This window comes from Scardinius erythrophthalmus (genome assembly GCF_964197995.2).
Source record: "Scardinius erythrophthalmus genome assembly, chromosome: 18".
NCBI lineage: Eukaryota > Metazoa > Chordata > Actinopteri > Cypriniformes > Leuciscidae > Scardinius > Scardinius erythrophthalmus.
This window is the reverse complement of record NC_138238.1, coordinates 801,056-818,555: the sequence shown is the minus strand read 5'-3', so window position 1 is coordinate 818,555 and position 17,500 is coordinate 801,056. Positions and strand designations below refer to the sequence as shown.

The window sequence follows — 17,500 nt, the reverse complement described above, 5'->3', positions numbered from 1 at the left end:
TGCAATGATATTTCTCTTGTCATAATCACCGCCTTCCATCATTAGCATTTCTTATTTCACGCTCCTCATTACCGCTGTGTTCCTGACTGAGAGCAGTTGTGTTGAGAACATGAGCCTGGTCTGTCACTCACTGTGTGTTGATGACCAGCCGGTCCCACTGGCCTTTAATATCGTCTTCTGAAGGCTGTTCAGTGATGTAGAGACCGTCAAACTCCAGCTTTCTGGCCACCTCCTTCTCTCGCTTGAAGATCACCAGAGGAACCTGGAGGACAAACACAATATGAGCCATATGAATCATCACAGCTCTGTTTTCTATTAAAGGCATTTCAGAAATAACAATTGGAGCGTTTATTAAAACGCTATTAGACTGATACTGCTGGGCATTTCATCGGTTATGTAAATCTGGCAGGTTTATTGTTTCAGTAACTGGATTTCATTAGAATTAATGAAAGTTCACCTAAAATGTGCCTTGGGAGAATAATATTAGAGTTTAAAACACTTTTAAGACCAGTGTTGTTTGTGTTGGTCATGTTATCTGTCAAACTCTACACTATTCTGGTCCACACACAATGGGTTTTAGGTAAAGATGCACCCATATGAAAATGTTGGCCAATACCAATAACCGATTATTCTTTATATTTGAAAGCCGATAACCGATATATTGGCCGATAAATCTAAATCCAAATTTTTATATACATTTTGAGAGCCTGATTCCAAAAACAAGTCTCATCCTTAAAATCCACGTTCCAAACACAATTATAATGTTCTTATTATAATTTTATGCAGCCGATATGACCTGCAAATGTTGCACTGAATTGTATTTTCCTTTCTTGAAGTGATTTCAATCATATTTCAAGCAATTCAAACAGTGGAACAGTGCGCATCTGAAGTGTCTCAGCTGAAGGAAATAATACATTATTCATCGGCTTTAAATATCATCCAAATTTTCTTATCGGGCTGATAACGATAACATTATAATTTATCATATATCGGCTGATACTGATGTGGTGGCCGATATATATCGTGCATCCCTATTCTTAAGTGAATTATTGGCTGCTGTGAGCATGAAACTATTAATTTAGAAACCATTAATGATTAAATAAATTTCAGCATTTAGGTTTGATGATGTTTTAGTTTACATTCATAGAGTAAATAATTCTGGTTCTGTAAAATCTGTTTTCTGAAGCGGTGGAGAAGCACTGATCCGCTGTCTCGTACCTTTAAAGATGCACTGTGTAATATTTAGGAGGATCTGTTGACAGGAATACAATATCATAAACAATACAAATTTTCAGTGATGTATAAAAGACCTTACTTAATGAACCGTTATGTGTTTATTAGCTTAGAATGAGCCATTTCTATCTACACACACCGCGGGTCCGCTTACATTGAAATGTTTCTACGGTGGCCCTGAACGGACAAACCCGTTTCGTCACTATGTTGTTCTTCATGTAAAGAAGCTCGCTAAAGTCAGCGAATAAAACACTGACACAATGATGAATAGGTAACAATAATATTCGCAATAACATCGTTTTACTGGATAATCAAGTAAACCTATTTTCTTCATTTATCTTTGTAAAGAAACCTCTAGTTTAACTGGCTACTCTCTGCTGTCTCAGACGATGACATCACTTCCTGTCGGCCACCGTAACTTCTGTTGAGTGCAGTTCACAACCTCACCACTAGATAAAAGTCACACACTGCACCTTTAAGCAGTAGTAGCCGATGATGCAGAAGAAGGAGATGACGGTGTGCAGAACGGCTAAGATGCGCAGGGTGGGCTCCATGTATCCGCTGCTCTCCTCCAGCACGAAGTGCACAGCGACGGGCCGGGAGCCGGAGCCGTCCAGGGGGTTCCACCGAACGCTGGTGTCTGAGGACCCGCTGAACAGCACCTCCTTCCCCTCGCTCAGGGCCGACGACGTGGACACCTTCACCAGGGACCAAACTAAAGCTCAGGGCCCGCTTGCATGAAGCACCTTCAGCTTTTCCCTTCAGTATGAGACTTCAGCCATGATTTCCCCTCGGCTAAGGGAATGACTGAAGAGTGTTGCATTTAATCCCTAAAACGGTTCTCTTGGGTAAGGGAAACTGTTAAGTGTTTTGCAACCCAGGTTTTGCCGTTATAAAATTCGATTGCTGCCATGGACACGTTATTTGTTAATAAGTTTCACAGAAAACAGCATGACACGGATAAGGAAAACCAAAAGGACCAGATGAGACAGAAACTCAAATTGATAGTTTACTCAAAACTGATAATTCTGTCATCATACTCACCCTCATGTCGGTCTAAACCCATAAGACTTTCATTCATATTTAGAAACAAATAAAGATATTTGTAATATTCGCTCATCATTTCTTTCCATTTATTGAAAGACATAAAAGTAATCGATATGATTTAGGCTGTGTCGGAAGCGCAAATGCTTGAGGTTTGTTCTTGCGCGCGTCGCACACTTTGAGCTTCCGTTAACCATGTAAGATGTGCTTTACGTGAAAAAACGGCAAATTAAAATTTGTTTATCAAATAAAGCGGCTGATCGCGTATAACACTTAAGGTGAAGTTTTGCAAACCTTATGTCATACTTAGGAAAATGACGGTTAAGGGGCTTTATGCAACACTTATCGTTTTTTAAGAGATTACTTAAAGGGAAAATAGATACTTCAGGGAAATTCTTAGGGTGTATGACGTTTCCCCTAAAGAAACCCTAAGGTAACACTGAAGAGTTATTTTTTGCAACACTCTTAAGTTTAAGGGAAACCTAAGGGTGTTCTTAAGGGAAAATTACACTTAAGGTGCTTTATGCAACCGGGCACAGATACACAAACATTACAGCGGAGAAAACACTGGAAATAATTTGTGATGATGAAAGTCGAAAGTAGTGCGAATTACCTTGTAAAACAGCAGAATGAAGTTGATTGCAAAGGCCACAAACAAAGCCAACATTCTCATGTTGTAGAAGTTTCGTGCAAAATAGTTCTGCAGGAGAAGAGACAGAGACACCGCGTAAAGCACACTTCCTCTTGCATGGAATTATGGGACACAAACAGGAGATCTCAGGGCTCTGACCAGCAGCTTGCGTTGGTAAGCGATGATCTTCTTCCAGAAGGCTGACTCCTGCAGATCAGGCTCATCGGCTCTGGAGTAGTGCAGTCTCACCTTACGCTTCACCGCTTCCTCCTTCTTCTTTTGTGCTTTCTCACCATTTTCCCTTCTTAGAAAGGGGACGAATCAGAACTCAGATTGCAAATATTATGATGACGACACAAACACTGTCGGCCTCAACAAACACATTTGCATGTCAGCAAGACTTACTCTGCTTTCTCAGGCACTGATTTGGTCTCCTCCACAACTTCATTGTTGTCAGTCGAGGATGAAGAGCCCTTTGTCTGACAGAACCAACAGCGAACGAGTTAATAACCCAGCAGAAACATGTCATTACTGATACGGAGCTGCGACAAACGGTGATTGTGATTCACAGAGTGCAACATGTTCCTGGATCAACATCTTTGTGGAACAACATTTCCATCAACCAATCAGATTTGAGGGACAGGTTTATAGTGTATGTCAAGTTTAAAACCAGGGTTAGGGTTAGGTGTAGAGGTTGGGATTGGGTTAGGACTAGAACAGTGCCGGAAAACTTGACAACCGCATCACCGGTCCGCCAAAACACATCTTTTGTATGTGAATGCTGTTTTTAGTGAATATTATGTCACGAGTGAAGCACAAAGCTTTGTTTACAAAAGAAATAATAGGTAAGCAATTAAATGTTACATTCCAGCCATGGAAACCTTTGGATTCGTGCCGAATGAGAGGTCCGTCACGTGAGCCATTGTCAGCTTTGTATTATGTTTTGCGATCTGGTCACCTGATTATTTTAAATTTAACAATATTTCCTTGGACGTGGAATATCTTGTTTCTTTTTCAAAATTTTCACTCACATCTTGCCCATGCGTTTCTTCCTTTGGTTCACTTTAAATTTGTCCTACAGTGTTTTTTCTACTTTATCACAGTATAATGTGAATTATACCATTTTGCTTGCACATCAAATTCTATTTAACACAGTTTGTGCCTGTTATGGTAAGACATGTTAAGTTTATTTGTATAGCGGATTTCAGTTTTGCTCTGGCAGGACAAAATCAAACATAGCCGGGGAAGATAAGATTAGCTCTTCAGACCTTTTACAACAAGGGTCAGTTGCTTGGAACATTAGGAGAAAATATGAAGAGATTGGAAAAGAGAATGACTGTCCCACACCCCTCTCAAAGCGTAGAGCAGTAGATATATGACGCATATTTGTCGGGAAATATAAAATGAATGTTTTTTTAAATAATATGTAACTTTCTTCTATTATTTAGGTTACCAATTTTTACTGATATTTATTTATATGTTTTACATGCTGTAGTGCGGTGTTTCACTGACGGAAGAGCTCAAATAAACACGTGCGTCTGTTCAATAAATATGCTGATCCAGGAACATGTCTTACTTGGGAAAATCCCTGCGACCCATTTATGCACTAACACCATTAAAACGGTTACATGTCAAGCCCTGATTAGGAAATGTTTTCAGACAAGAATGTTGTTTCAGGATCAATAATATATGTTGATATAGGAACATGTCTTACTTGGTGACCCATTTATGCACTAACCCCATTAAAAGCGTTACCTGGAGTCGTCTGCGGAGCTCAGGCGAGGGAGTGTGTGGCTGTGGGACGGGCGTACTGAGCATATCCGTGATGCTGGCGTTGGGATTGTGAGGCATGAGTTTATACTGCCCTCCCTCTCTCTTCAGATCAAGGCCGAATATATCGGAGAGGACGTCGGTGTCGTCTGTGGCCGCGGTCAGATCGGCCAGGTCTTCCTCAGGGGAGGTTTTATCGATGTGCTTCTTCTCGCCCTCCTCCATCTCTCCCCTCACGTCGTCTTGAGTCGGGTCGGGCATGTTGGCCAGGAGCTCGGAAACCTTCATGGTCTTGGCGTTCTCCACCAGACTCCCTCCGAGGAAACTGTTATACGTGATCCTGAAGAATCCCCGAGCGACGCTGAAGGCGAAGTGCAGCAAACCCAGCAGAACGCTCCAATAGAAGGACACTAGCGTAGTCACCATGTCCTTCACCGTCATCTTCTTGGCTTTCTTCACCTGCTTCTTGAGGCTCTTCATGGACAGCACCTTCATTAGGAGCATCACGTTGTACCGTAGAGCGAAGAGAGCCGTTCGGACGGTGGTGACGGAGAAGAAGCCCATCTCGGGACTCTCCTCCTCGGGTTTCTCTCTCTCGCTGTCTTCTTTGCTAGCCAAGCGCTCGGCAGCGTCGGACATCTGCGCCGCTAACTGCATCTCGAAGATCGTGTCTTCGCAGAAATTCACAAAGAGCTCCATTTTCTCCTTCTCACCACCTTCGTTCACCACGTCGAAGATGAACTGGCGTTTGGATTCCTTGACCTGTGGCTTCTCCCATTGGGTGCGACTGGACTCGCTAATCTCGAAGTACACGCGTTCGATGCGCTTAGCGCTGCCCATGATCTCGATTCGGCCCAGGTACGGCTGGAAATAGTTCAGCACGCTCTCGGCCAACTCTAGGAAGGTCTGGAGGCGAGAATCGTGAGGCATGTGCTCTGAGAGATTGGTTAAGAGAACGGCAACGTTGAAGCCGATGTCCTTCGCCGGCTCGTGGAAGCGTTCGACGAACTCTTCATAGTCCAAGAGCTCGTTTTCATCCGTTTCCGCACAGGAGAGCAGGAATTCTGTCTCGGATTGGGTGTAATGTTTATGGCTCTCCATGGCCTTGTGGAAATCCCTCTTGGAGATGACGCCTTTTCCATCGGGGTCGTACTCTTTGAAGGCATCCGACGACGTCAGATCTTTCAGTTTGAGGAACATGTCGAAGAACTTCAGAATCATCTCCACGTTGTTTGAGGACTCCACCAACATGTCCACCATCTGCTTCCCAATGGTGCCATTCACAACGTTTCCTAAAATGAAGGGAAGATGATTAGGGTAATTTATCTTCCTGGGGTGTGTTTCCCGTACAACGCCGTAACTCGCTGCTTAACTATCATAGTACAATAGAACAAACACGTCACGATATTTCGGACCAGGCCCTTATTTAAATAATTCATACGCAGAATAAAGGGGCGGGGCCTGGTTGAGTTAGTTAGTAGTGTGTTAAACTGGCGGTTATGGTAAGGGGCGGGACATTTCCCAAACACACTCAAAGTGCCCGACCAATCACAACACACTACTCCAGCCGACCAATCAGAGCACAGTGTGCTTTTCAGAAGGAGGGGCTTCATAGAGACAGGAACTAAACGGGTGTGTGTTTCCAGTATAAAGCCGTAACTCGCTGCTTCATTACCATAGTACGATGCATCGTTGAAGAAATCAACTAGCTAGTCACGACTGTTTCCCAAAACCGTATTGTCGCAAATTGGTCGTTCAAACACGTTGGTTAATGATGTCACGCAGGTGGTGGAGTAATAACTACTTTTAATTAGACTGCTTGAGATCGAATTAACGCTAGATGTTTTGCTATAAATTACAGACATGCATCTGAGGACTATTTCTCATTTTGCTTTATTTCCAGATTCAATCATAGGCTCGTTCTTACGCACTAGAGCTCGTTCACACATGCGCACTCTTCAAAAACTACGCTTTAAATCTCTTGACAAACTAAAAGACGTAAAAGACATTTGTATGTATTCTAAATAAAAGATATAGGTTGTATTGAAAGTCAGCTTGCTTATTTGGCTCAAGATCAGGATTTATTGAATCCACATGCAAACAAGAAACTGCTTCTAACCACAGATCGACGCTGTCGTTCACAAACACACAACTCTGCGATGCTGTTTGCTAATGTTCGTTAGAACTACGGTTTCGGGAATACCGAATCGTCGAACTTCTGATAACAATTAAAACTTGAGACCATAAGTTGGCTGATGATGCTTTTGGGAAACGCACCCCTGGTCGGGAACATTACTAACTAATCATTCGATCAAACAATGTGAACTGACCCTCCAACATGGACAAGAGCATCACAACCATGTCCTTCTGCAGATCCATGAGCTCCTTCAACAGCTCGATTTGGCTTGAATCCTGCAGCATAAATCATATCACAGTAAGTAAACCAGGGGATAACCGGGGTTCTGCGTGTCAAGGCTCTCATTTCAAGAAGATTTATTGAGCATCACTGTAGATGTTTACCTGAGACAGCTTCATCTGCATATGTGCAAAAACGTGCAGGAACCCAACAACCGCGTCCCACAGGCGACTGTGAGCGAGGCTCTGCTGATTCCCTGTGCAAGGGCCCTGAAAACACACACTGGGTATTATTAAGCTGTTCCACGAGTCCGTCCACATCGTGGAAATCAGGAGATCGGCCGTACCTGAATGTACTCTGTGAGAGTGTTGAAGACTTGTTTGGCTACATTGATTGCTTTGGAGAAATTCCGTTGGCCTTGTTCATCAATGACGTCTTTCCCAGAATAATACCAGTAGAAATCGCTGATGGACTCCTGAGGACGAGAGCACACACACACACGCGTGTCAGATGTGTGTTAGCGGAGTGTGATGGTGTTCACGGAGGAGCGCTCACCTGGACTCTGAGCAGGTAATCCACCGTAGATATGATGATGTTGACCGTTGTGTTGTTGCCCGTCTGCGTTCGCAGGTAGTTCTGAAAATCTGATGCACGAACACACAATTTTTGTCATTAACCGTTCTCTAAAAAGGCAAAGCGACATCATACTGTGCATGAGGGACCTAATGAGGCTCGTGGATAATAACTGTAGGTCACCAAATCACTGTAAATGTGGTTACTAGTAGCACCAGCAGTATATAACATCTACCTTTATTGATCTAATCAATTCCTGATGGACAAAATCTTGCTCTATATTTTTTCATAATCCTTTTTTTGACTCAGAAACACATCATATTATGAAAGTAAAATGTTCACTATTGTTTACAGCAGAGGTTTTCAAACTGAGGGCTAGGGGTCTGGTTAAAAACAGTATAAAAACTAACATTTGATTAAATTTTTAAATGTATTAAAATGAATTAATAAAAATGTATTTAAATAAATAAATAAATAAATATTAAATAAATTGATGATTATATGAAATAAAATTTGATGCAAATAAAAAATTAATAAAAAAATAAAAAAACATTTGATTAAAATAAAACATTAAACATGATTTAAATAACATACATTTGATTCAAATAAATTGATAAAATTTGATTTAAGTACATAAATAATTAAGTACATAAATAAAACCACATTTGTTTTGGAAAATAACCAAAGTTTTATGTAAATAAACAAATACATTTGATTAAAATAAATAAATGTGACTTAAATAAAAATGATTTAAATAAATAATTTTGTAATAAAATTGATTAAAATGAATAAATTGATTAAAATAAATAAAACATTGATGTAGATAAATAATAAATAAACAAAAATATTAGATTAAAATAAAAATACAGTATAATTTAATTTTAAATAAATAATATTAAAATAAATAAATAATAAATGAATACATTTGACAAAAAATTATTAAAATAGATAAATTTAATTTTATTTATGAAAAAAATACATCTGAACAGTATAGTAGAATGGTGAGTAGAAAAAAATGCAGACGTAACATAATAGAAACTTAATATTTTTCAAATAATATTATGCACGTTCATAATATTAACCTTTCACTGTATTAATTTGTTCTTTATAAATGAAAATATATTGTTGCCTTTGAAACTGGAGGATGCTTGAGGATGATCATATTTGAAGCACACTACACACACTACACACACACACTACACACGGTGCACAGGTGAGACGCACCTGAGTTGTGTCCCTCACACAGCAGCTGGAGGAAGCGGAAGAGGTCACAGGTGAACTCGTCATCTTGCATGACCTTTTCACCTGCGCGCAGCAGAGTCACACGTTAGAGCCGTGTGAACACACTGACTGCGTATGAGCTCGGGTCCACAGACGTCTGGGGTCAGAGGTCACGGGTCAGATCCCGAGAGTCGCAGCAGAATCTGAACCTGCCTCATGTTTGCATCAGTGAATCTCCTGTTTACTACTGTGAAGTCATCTCAGAGGATGACACGAATGCAATAACAATATATTATGGTTATTTTCTGCTGGTATCCCTCAATATGAACGACATGAGAGATCTGACGGTGTCACCTGACCCCTGAGACGTCTGCAGACAGAGAGCATGAGGAACATGTTTGAGGAAGAGCAGCTGTGCTCCAAACACCAGTTCACAACTATAGAATAACCTCCAGAAACACAGAAATGTTGTTCTCACACGCCGACCTGAAAGTGCTTGAACTTTCCTTCAGTTGAGTATCTGAGGGGTTCTGTTCCCACACCGAGTGAGCTCCCTACATAGACAGCGTGATAAGATGAAAGGAAGATGGCATTATTGTGGTTTTTTTAGCATTGCATCTTGAAAAATATTGCAAAATAATACAAATTTTCCTCTAAAATAAAAATGCATGTCGTACACAGATCATGCAACCTCAGAAAGCCATAGGAAATGTTCGTTATTAATATAATTATAATTCATTCCTCACTGGATAATGATGAAAAGTGGTAAAGTCTTGCTGTCCATGCAGAACGCTCAGTTTGGGGTTTGTAACAGAGCAAATGTGTGAGATGAAAGAAGCGTTTTACGTGTTTCAGATCGCAGGACAAGCGCACTTTCAGCTGAGCGTCAGTGTGAGGACCAACCAGAAACTCCACGCTGGGATTATTACAAATAACTCTGAATGCAGCATGCAGATACAAAATGACGCCACTGCATTTACTACACATTATGATAAGAATACATGTAAATACACAATATGAAATATCAGTTATCTGTGGTTTGGTTAGACTTCCTCTGGTCCATCATTCCCACCAGCACTAAAACGCCAAACTGAACGGATGACGAAACCAGTCAACAGAAATGCAGATGGATGATACGATAGAAAACACGACACTGATCTCCAGAAAACATAAAAACAATCACTCTGAAAATAACAGAAACAGCCTGACCAGAAACAAAGAAGGGACAGGGGAAGAAACAGCAGGAACGACAGCACACGACAGCGACTGAACATCTCAGACCATCAGTGAGGAAGAGGAGGAGAGACCACCTTCATCATCATCATTATCATCATCATCATCCTCTCAGACCACAACACACCACAGAGACACACACACACACACACTCCTAACCAAACACCCAGCCGCTGCGCCACTGAGAGCAGGAGGGGGAGGAGCTTACAGACGACAGCTCCGCCCACAGAGACGCACGGCTGCTTCTGATAGGCTGAGACGATCTACGGGTGTTTCTGCAACTACTGCCACTGAGGTCGCACACACATCCTTTACTTTTACTACTCTTCAGATGCCGTGTGTAGATTTTACCCTTATCACGTCACATAAAACAATAAAAATATTACCCTAAATTATAAGAATTATTCCTCTTAAATAATAAAAAATAGTCCTTTAAATAATAAAACAATAAAACAAAATTCTGCACAAGTAATACAAATTATCACTATAAAATAAGGAAAAGTATTTAAATAAAATTCTCTAAAACAATAAAAATGCTCTAAAATAATAAAATATCCCTCTTAATATAATAAAAAAATAACATTACTCCAAAACAAAATAAATATTCCTCTAAAATAATAAAAGAATATTCCTCTTAAATAATCCAAATATTCCTCTATAATCACAATCTAAGCAGATAAGATTGAAGATTTCTTCCTTTCCAATCAAGCTTTAATTCTGTCAAAAAAATGTGAATAGTGTCAAAACATTTTCATTTTATTTAATCTATATAAAATGCTAGCTACTAGCTAAGTTAGCCTAAGACAGAAATGTCATTTTATTCTAAAAATAATTAAAATGGCATTTCCACCAGAGAATGAATTCTGATTTTGAGTGATGGATCCGACAGCATTCTCCACCGCTGGACACTTAGTAGACAAATAAAATAAATATAAAAAGTTTAATTTCTCAAATGTGCTCATAGTTGAAGAAACACCCTGAAATATGAGCTAGCTTTACATGTCAACGATGCCGTTTTCCGTTATCGGTCAGAACGAGTGTCGGTGTCTCTAACAGAACAGAGCAGAAACCTGAGAGCAAAGCCAGCGCGTGATTGGCCTGCGCTCCAGCGGGGGCGGGGCTTGTGACAGGTAACGCAGGGCAGAGGGAAGGTGTTGGGCTCAGGGTCACACACAGCGAAACCACAGCGAAACGGCAGAAGGCATAATTACCACGCTCATGAGTGATGACTGAGAAAGGGGAAGACGAAGGTGCGTTAACCCAAAAAAAGAAGAAGAAGAAAAAAAAGGAAAGAAAAAAGTGAGAGGTCATACAGGTCACAAGGTCAGTCGTTGTTGACTTTGGATTCAATCAGCACCATTCTGAACAATCACACGGTGCGATTTAACACGAACACGAGTCTAACCAGGCGTGACAACTGGGATATCTGTCCGCACTGATGACAGCCAATCAGAACGCACCGTTACACGAGGACCAATGAGAGGCAGAGACAGAAACCGAGCAGTCGACGGCGCCTGGTTAGGACTAGTTTAATACACAACCACAAGTGTTCACCTTAACTTACAGGTCTGACTTTAGCAGAAATGAGGCTGATTGAATCCAAACCCGAGTGAGTAAAGTGCAGAACTGCTTAGAGGGAATAATGAGAAATAAAGGCGAAATTCAGAGAGAAATAAAGAATCAGAGAGAGAGAGAGAGAGAGAGAAACACTTGTGCAGGTTAAAGGAATAGTGCAGACGAACATGAACCTTCTGTCGCTCGTTTCAGTCCAAACCTGCAGGACCTTCTTTAATCAGTGGAACATGAACATGATGCGCACAATATTCATGATCCTCTTTTACAGTGAAAGAAAACGATTCTGTTGAGCTCTAAACACATGCACTATAATGATATTTTAATCAGGTTTTATGTCCTCTTTGGTCTCATATACATTTATAACCGTTCAAATGTTTGGGGTCATTACAATACTTTTATTCTTTAAGGACGCATTTAATTAATCAAAAGTGACAGTAAAGACATTTATAATGTTACAAAAGATTATATTTCAAATAAATGCTGTTCTTTTGAACTTTCAATTCTTAAGCAAATCCTGAAAAAACGATATATGACGGTTTCCATAAAAATATGAACTGTTTTCAGCATTGATAATAATCAAATCATCATATTAGAGTGATTTGTGAAGGATCATGTGACACTGAAGACTGGAGTAATGATGCTGAACATTCAGCTTTGATCACAGGAATAAATTACACTTTACTGTATATTCACATAGAAAACAGATGATTTACACTGGAATAATATTCACTGTTTTTACTGTATTTTTGATCAAATTAGAGCAGATTATGTGTGCATGATCTTTTGTGTGTTCCACTGAAGACAGAAACTCTTGCTGGTTTGGAGCGACGTGAGTCACGTGACGGCGAGTAAACGACAGAATGTTCATTTTCGGGTGAACTATCCCTTTAAAAGTCATGTTACAACACAGCAAACATAAAGAAACCTGAAAAAGAACTCAAGGAATATAAAATTCATGCTTTGAGACTTATGAAATGAGGTTTGAAAATAATTTTCAGTTCACTTAAAATGGTCACATGATACAGGAGACATGAGCACATGTTAGGGTAGGGTGAGTGTCTCACACACACAGTTGAGTGCTCTTGTTTCTCAAGTCTGAGCATTTCTGCTTCCAAACGTCTGAAGACCATATCAAACATTCATCGTCATCATACACTCGAACACAAACATAAAGAAAAGGATAAAATAATTCAGTTTGACAGAGACATCTTCAACACAAAAGTAGCATTACTGTGTTTTAGGAGCAATAACTCAACTAAATTAACAGAAAAATGGTGGAATGAACATGACGATTTCATGCTTGAAAAAATTACCCATTATATCACATGACAGAATGACACAGATCAAGCTGTAATCATAGTTATTGATCATAAATCAGGTGTTTGTGTTCATATCAGTCATACCTGATCCTTCCTCCGTCACCATCCCGAGACCTTCCGCTTTATTCTGCCTCTCAAACGCGTTCAGATCCAGAACACTGGAGCACAAACATCCAGCACTGACTTCACAACTCATGAATTTTGCAACATCGACATGGTTATTGAACTGAACTGATCTGGATATTGTCTTCTGTGGAGAATTTAAATGCGTCTCTTATTTGAGGACGTCTGCATCGCTGCATCGAGACAGTCTGTCGTATGGACTATAATCTGGACTATATCAGTCACTGTTGTATGTGTGTCGTACCTGCATGACTGCATGAGTCCCGCCAGACTCTGGAAAAACCCAACGTCCCGCTTGTCTTTCAGGTAGTCCAGCATTTTCTGCACAACAAAAAGCAGATCGAACACATCAGACCAGAGCTGCAAGAACCAAGGGATCCTGTGACGCACCGCTGAAGTTCAGCTTATACCAAGCTTCATAAATATGAATGTACTTTTTTATTGTATTTATAGTATATCATGCAAACTAAACTAAGCTGAAACAAACCATGGTAGCAGATACACTGCAAAATATGATGTTCTTCCTCAGTATTTCTGCCTTGGTTTCCAGCACAGATATCTAAAAATTCTTAAAGTCCCCCTGTAATCAATAAATCTATCGCTTAAAACTCACCTTTGATCACCAAAATTACATATTTAAATGATTTTTCCTTGCAAATTTGAATGTAACTCGACACCCTTGCCTCATTAGTATACACGGTTCTATGAATATGCAAATGAGCCCCGCCTCCACTCACTCAGCTCAGAGATCCACTGGTTGACGATCACACGTTGATCTGATTGGTTACAAGGTAGTTTGTGACGAGAAAATACTCAGCAATGGTGTCGACTTATGAATTTACACATGGTTTGTCTTAAAGCATATTAAAAACACCACATAGACACACAAACAACATTAAAAACTGGATTTTCACCACAGGGGGACTTTAAATCAAGATACATTTACATTTACTGACTTTAAAACAAGATACATTTACTGGAGAAGCAAAATGACTGAAGATATTAAGTCTTGTTTTCTATCAAAATAAAGTGAATTTGTGTTTAAAACAGGAACAAATATCTGTCACTGGGGTCAGAGAAATAATCTTGTTTGCAAATGGTTTAAAAAATGGATTACTTCACAACTATAATTAGGTTGTGTGTCCATCAAGGCCAGCGTAATGTTTCAGTTGTTCTCATCGGGAGCGGCGTGACGAGGAGCCGAGCGTCTATTTGATCATTACCTTGTCTATGTTTTTGTGCGTTTGAGCTGTTGCATTAAATGTGCTATACAAATAAATAAATTAAATGAATAAATTAAATGAAATATCCCATTTTGATGTTTTTTTTTCCGGACGCCTAGAGTCGAGAAACGTTAAAGTTTTGAGCTCATCACTGTCGCTTCCCAGTTCCCACCCAGCCGTCCAATCACAGTGGAGGAGGGGCGGGGCAAATCCCACACCGACCAATCGCCACAAAATGATGTAAAGCTGTTGACCTGCTGGACTGTGGAGTTTCCCCCGTTGAGTATGGCGATTCCCAGCTTGAGCGTGGAGGCCACCATCGGCCCCATCTCTCCTGCACAACAGACACACTCCCATCAGCCCCTGATCACAGAACACATGACCAGCTGAGGGTTTCTGAGAGTGTGTGTTTCTGACCTTTGCTGGCGCTGATGGTCTGCAGAACCATCTCTGCGGCGCCGCGGTCGTGGAGTCTGGCCTGCTGATACAGCAGCTTCTGCTTCTCCATCTCTTTCTCCTGCAGACCGACGGGAAAGAGGCAGAACACAAGCTCACTGGTGAAGCTCCATAGCGGAAAACAGATCAAGGCTAATCATATGTAGTGATACAACATTTACCAATACAGTGGTAACACAATAAGGTTCATTAGTCAACATTAGTTAGTGTATTTACTAACATGAACTAACCACGAGCAATACAGTATTTATTAATCTTTAATGTTAGTTAATAATAATCCAGCTGTTCATTGTTTGTTCATGCTAGTTCACAGTGCATTAACTAATGTTAACAAATACAGCCTTTGATTTTGATAATGTATTAGTAAATGTTGAAATGAATATTAACTATGATTAATTAATGCTGTAGAAGTATTGCTTATTCTCAGTTCACCTTATTGTAAAGTGTTACCATGTACATTATTAGAATCAAAAGTTGCATTAGTTAAGGCATTGTCATGAACAATGAAATAACATTGATGAAGATTAATAAATGCTTTAAATAAATGTTCATGTTAGCTAATGCATTAGTAATTTCACTAACTGGAACGTGAACACACAGAAACCATGCGACTTGTGCTCAATACACAATAAACCATTAAAGCTCCAACTGAGGAATATTTCCCCAAACTTTCTAAACTTTAAATCACACAGTGCCAGTGAAACGACAGCATGAAGTGGTCTGCTGGTTTTAGCTGGTCAAGTCTGCTGGTTTTAAAGGGGTTTTGGGCTGGGAGATCTGTTCAAACCATAGACTGTGTAAAACACCGGGCGTAGTGTCCGTGACGTCACCTGTAGTGTTTCTGAAGCCCAAAGTGGGCGGACCCGGCCGTCGCCATCTTGCCAGCGTCATTCCCGGATAAACGACAATGTGCGGTGAGGCGGATTAGCTGAGGTGACGTGACGCTAACAGACAGCAGACAAACGGCTAGCAGTGACATCAGCGGCAATCCACCTGTCACTCAAGTGGCCACGCCCTTAATTATGCAGAACTTTAAGGCTTAATATAATTTAAACGGATGAGTTATAAAATAATTCACCCCCCCCACAGTCGTCATGAAGGGCAACATCAGCGATATAGACCAAAACCACTTTCAGCACCAGACTGTAAACATGTGTTTTTCTGCTGTAAAGTTGAGCATTTTAACATGGGGGTTTATGGGATTGAGTCTCTAGTGGCCAGTGGATGAACTGCAGTTTAACTCTCTTCAGTGTTGGACTCAACAGAGAGGCGGGAAGGTTGCAGCTTGGTTTAAACCAGCTAAGACCAGCTGGAACCACCTTTCAGCTGGTCTCCCTCAGCTAATATTCCACCTGATTATTTACATAAATCAAATGAATTCAAGCCCAAAACCAGTTTCCAGTCTAAAGTGGTTTCAGCTGGATTCAGGGCTTCATTCATTGGGTCGTGTGATTTGAACAGGATCGGTCTTCAGAAAGTGTTGCACATTTCGGACACGTACCTCAAAACTCTTCACCTCCTCCTCATCCTCTTCCTCTTCATCATGACAGCTCTGTGAGTGGTTCATCAAACGGCACATTAATCTGAGCAGAAGCACTTATGAAGTTCTTCAGAGCAGTTCTGGACTAGTCTTACCTTGGCCATGATGTCAGCGTACGCCATGTAGAGATGATCCTCCTCTAGTTTACTGCAACAGAGGGATGTGGCATGAGCCAATCATAGTGGTTTGGACTGTGTATTAATATGAGAAAGGAAACCCACCATTTCTCGGTCAGCGCGGTTCTGCTGAAGAGTTGTATGAGCTGGTGTAACGGGTCGATGTGTTTGATCATCTCGTCCTCCTCTGACGGCTCCTCTCCGCCTGGTTTCTGAAACATCAAACAGCCTCAGACACGCGAACACACAACACAACGACCAACAACCAGTCCATCACACGCAAACACACAACACAACGACCAACAACCAGTCCATCACATGCAAACACACAACACAACGACCAACAACCAGTCCATCACACGCAAACACACAACACAACGACCAACAACCAGTCCATCACACGCAAACACACAACACAACGACCAACAACCAGTCCATCACACGCAAACACAAAATCGGGCCGTTCTCTTGCCCTTGAACGGACACATACACACACAATTGCCTAAACTTCCGTCTCGTCAAGTGTTCTCTCGGTTCTGTCATGAGTGAAGAGTTGAGAAAGAAACCGGATGTTTGTCAGTTTATTCGGTCTTAAAGTGACAGTAGCCTAATATTCCTGCTGTCGTCTGTCATTAATGTTAATAAAACAACAAAATACAGCTTTAACAAAGATGAAACTATATTTAATTTCTACAGTGAACAAATAGTGTTTTTACATTTAGGCTTAATTATTCATTTCTGTACCTGTTATTTAGTATTAATCTGTGCTTGTAATTTGTGTATTGGTTCTTATTTTATTATTGACTGTTCACTTGTCTTTAATAATTTAACTTTATCAGTTAGGCTAGTAGTTTTTGATGTGGTATCAAAGAACTTCAAGTGAGCTTTAAGTAATAAATGAAAAGCAAAGTTAACCCCCCCCCCCCCATATATATATTTATTTATTTTTAGCTGATCCGAAAATGTATCTGATCCGTGGCTCAAAAAACGTAAATGATCCGAACCGTGAGTTTTGTGATCCGTTACACCAGTAGCCGTTTACAGATGTGTGGAGTAAACCACTGCAGACTTATGAGCGTTCGTCCAG

General features: G+C 40.5%; 1 protein-coding gene across 1 annotated transcript in view; it reads right to left on the bottom strand.

Moving 5' to 3' along the window:
* The window catches only part of ryr2a (ryanodine receptor 2a (cardiac)), a gene marked incomplete at both ends in the record, with an annotated part of 145,215 nt that overhangs the window by 12,788 nt on the left and 114,927 nt on the right, over positions 1-17,500 (bottom strand). Inside the window, 18 exons of the mRNA XM_081392676.1 lie at positions 132-262; positions 1,707-1,931; positions 2,891-2,977; positions 3,068-3,212; positions 3,314-3,387; positions 4,664-5,970; positions 7,009-7,090; positions 7,199-7,303; positions 7,381-7,509; positions 7,590-7,678; positions 8,832-8,912; positions 13,040-13,113; positions 13,323-13,399; positions 14,556-14,635; positions 14,719-14,818; positions 16,259-16,309; positions 16,393-16,444; positions 16,519-16,625. Coding sequence (XP_081248802.1) covers positions 132-262; positions 1,707-1,931; positions 2,891-2,977; positions 3,068-3,212; positions 3,314-3,387; positions 4,664-5,970; positions 7,009-7,090; positions 7,199-7,303; positions 7,381-7,509; positions 7,590-7,678; positions 8,832-8,912; positions 13,040-13,113; positions 13,323-13,399; positions 14,556-14,635; positions 14,719-14,818; positions 16,259-16,309; positions 16,393-16,444; positions 16,519-16,625 — 2,996 coding nt within the window. The remainder of the gene's footprint in view (positions 1-131; positions 263-1,706; positions 1,932-2,890; positions 2,978-3,067; positions 3,213-3,313; positions 3,388-4,663; positions 5,971-7,008; positions 7,091-7,198; positions 7,304-7,380; positions 7,510-7,589; positions 7,679-8,831; positions 8,913-13,039; positions 13,114-13,322; positions 13,400-14,555; positions 14,636-14,718; positions 14,819-16,258; positions 16,310-16,392; positions 16,445-16,518; positions 16,626-17,500) is intronic.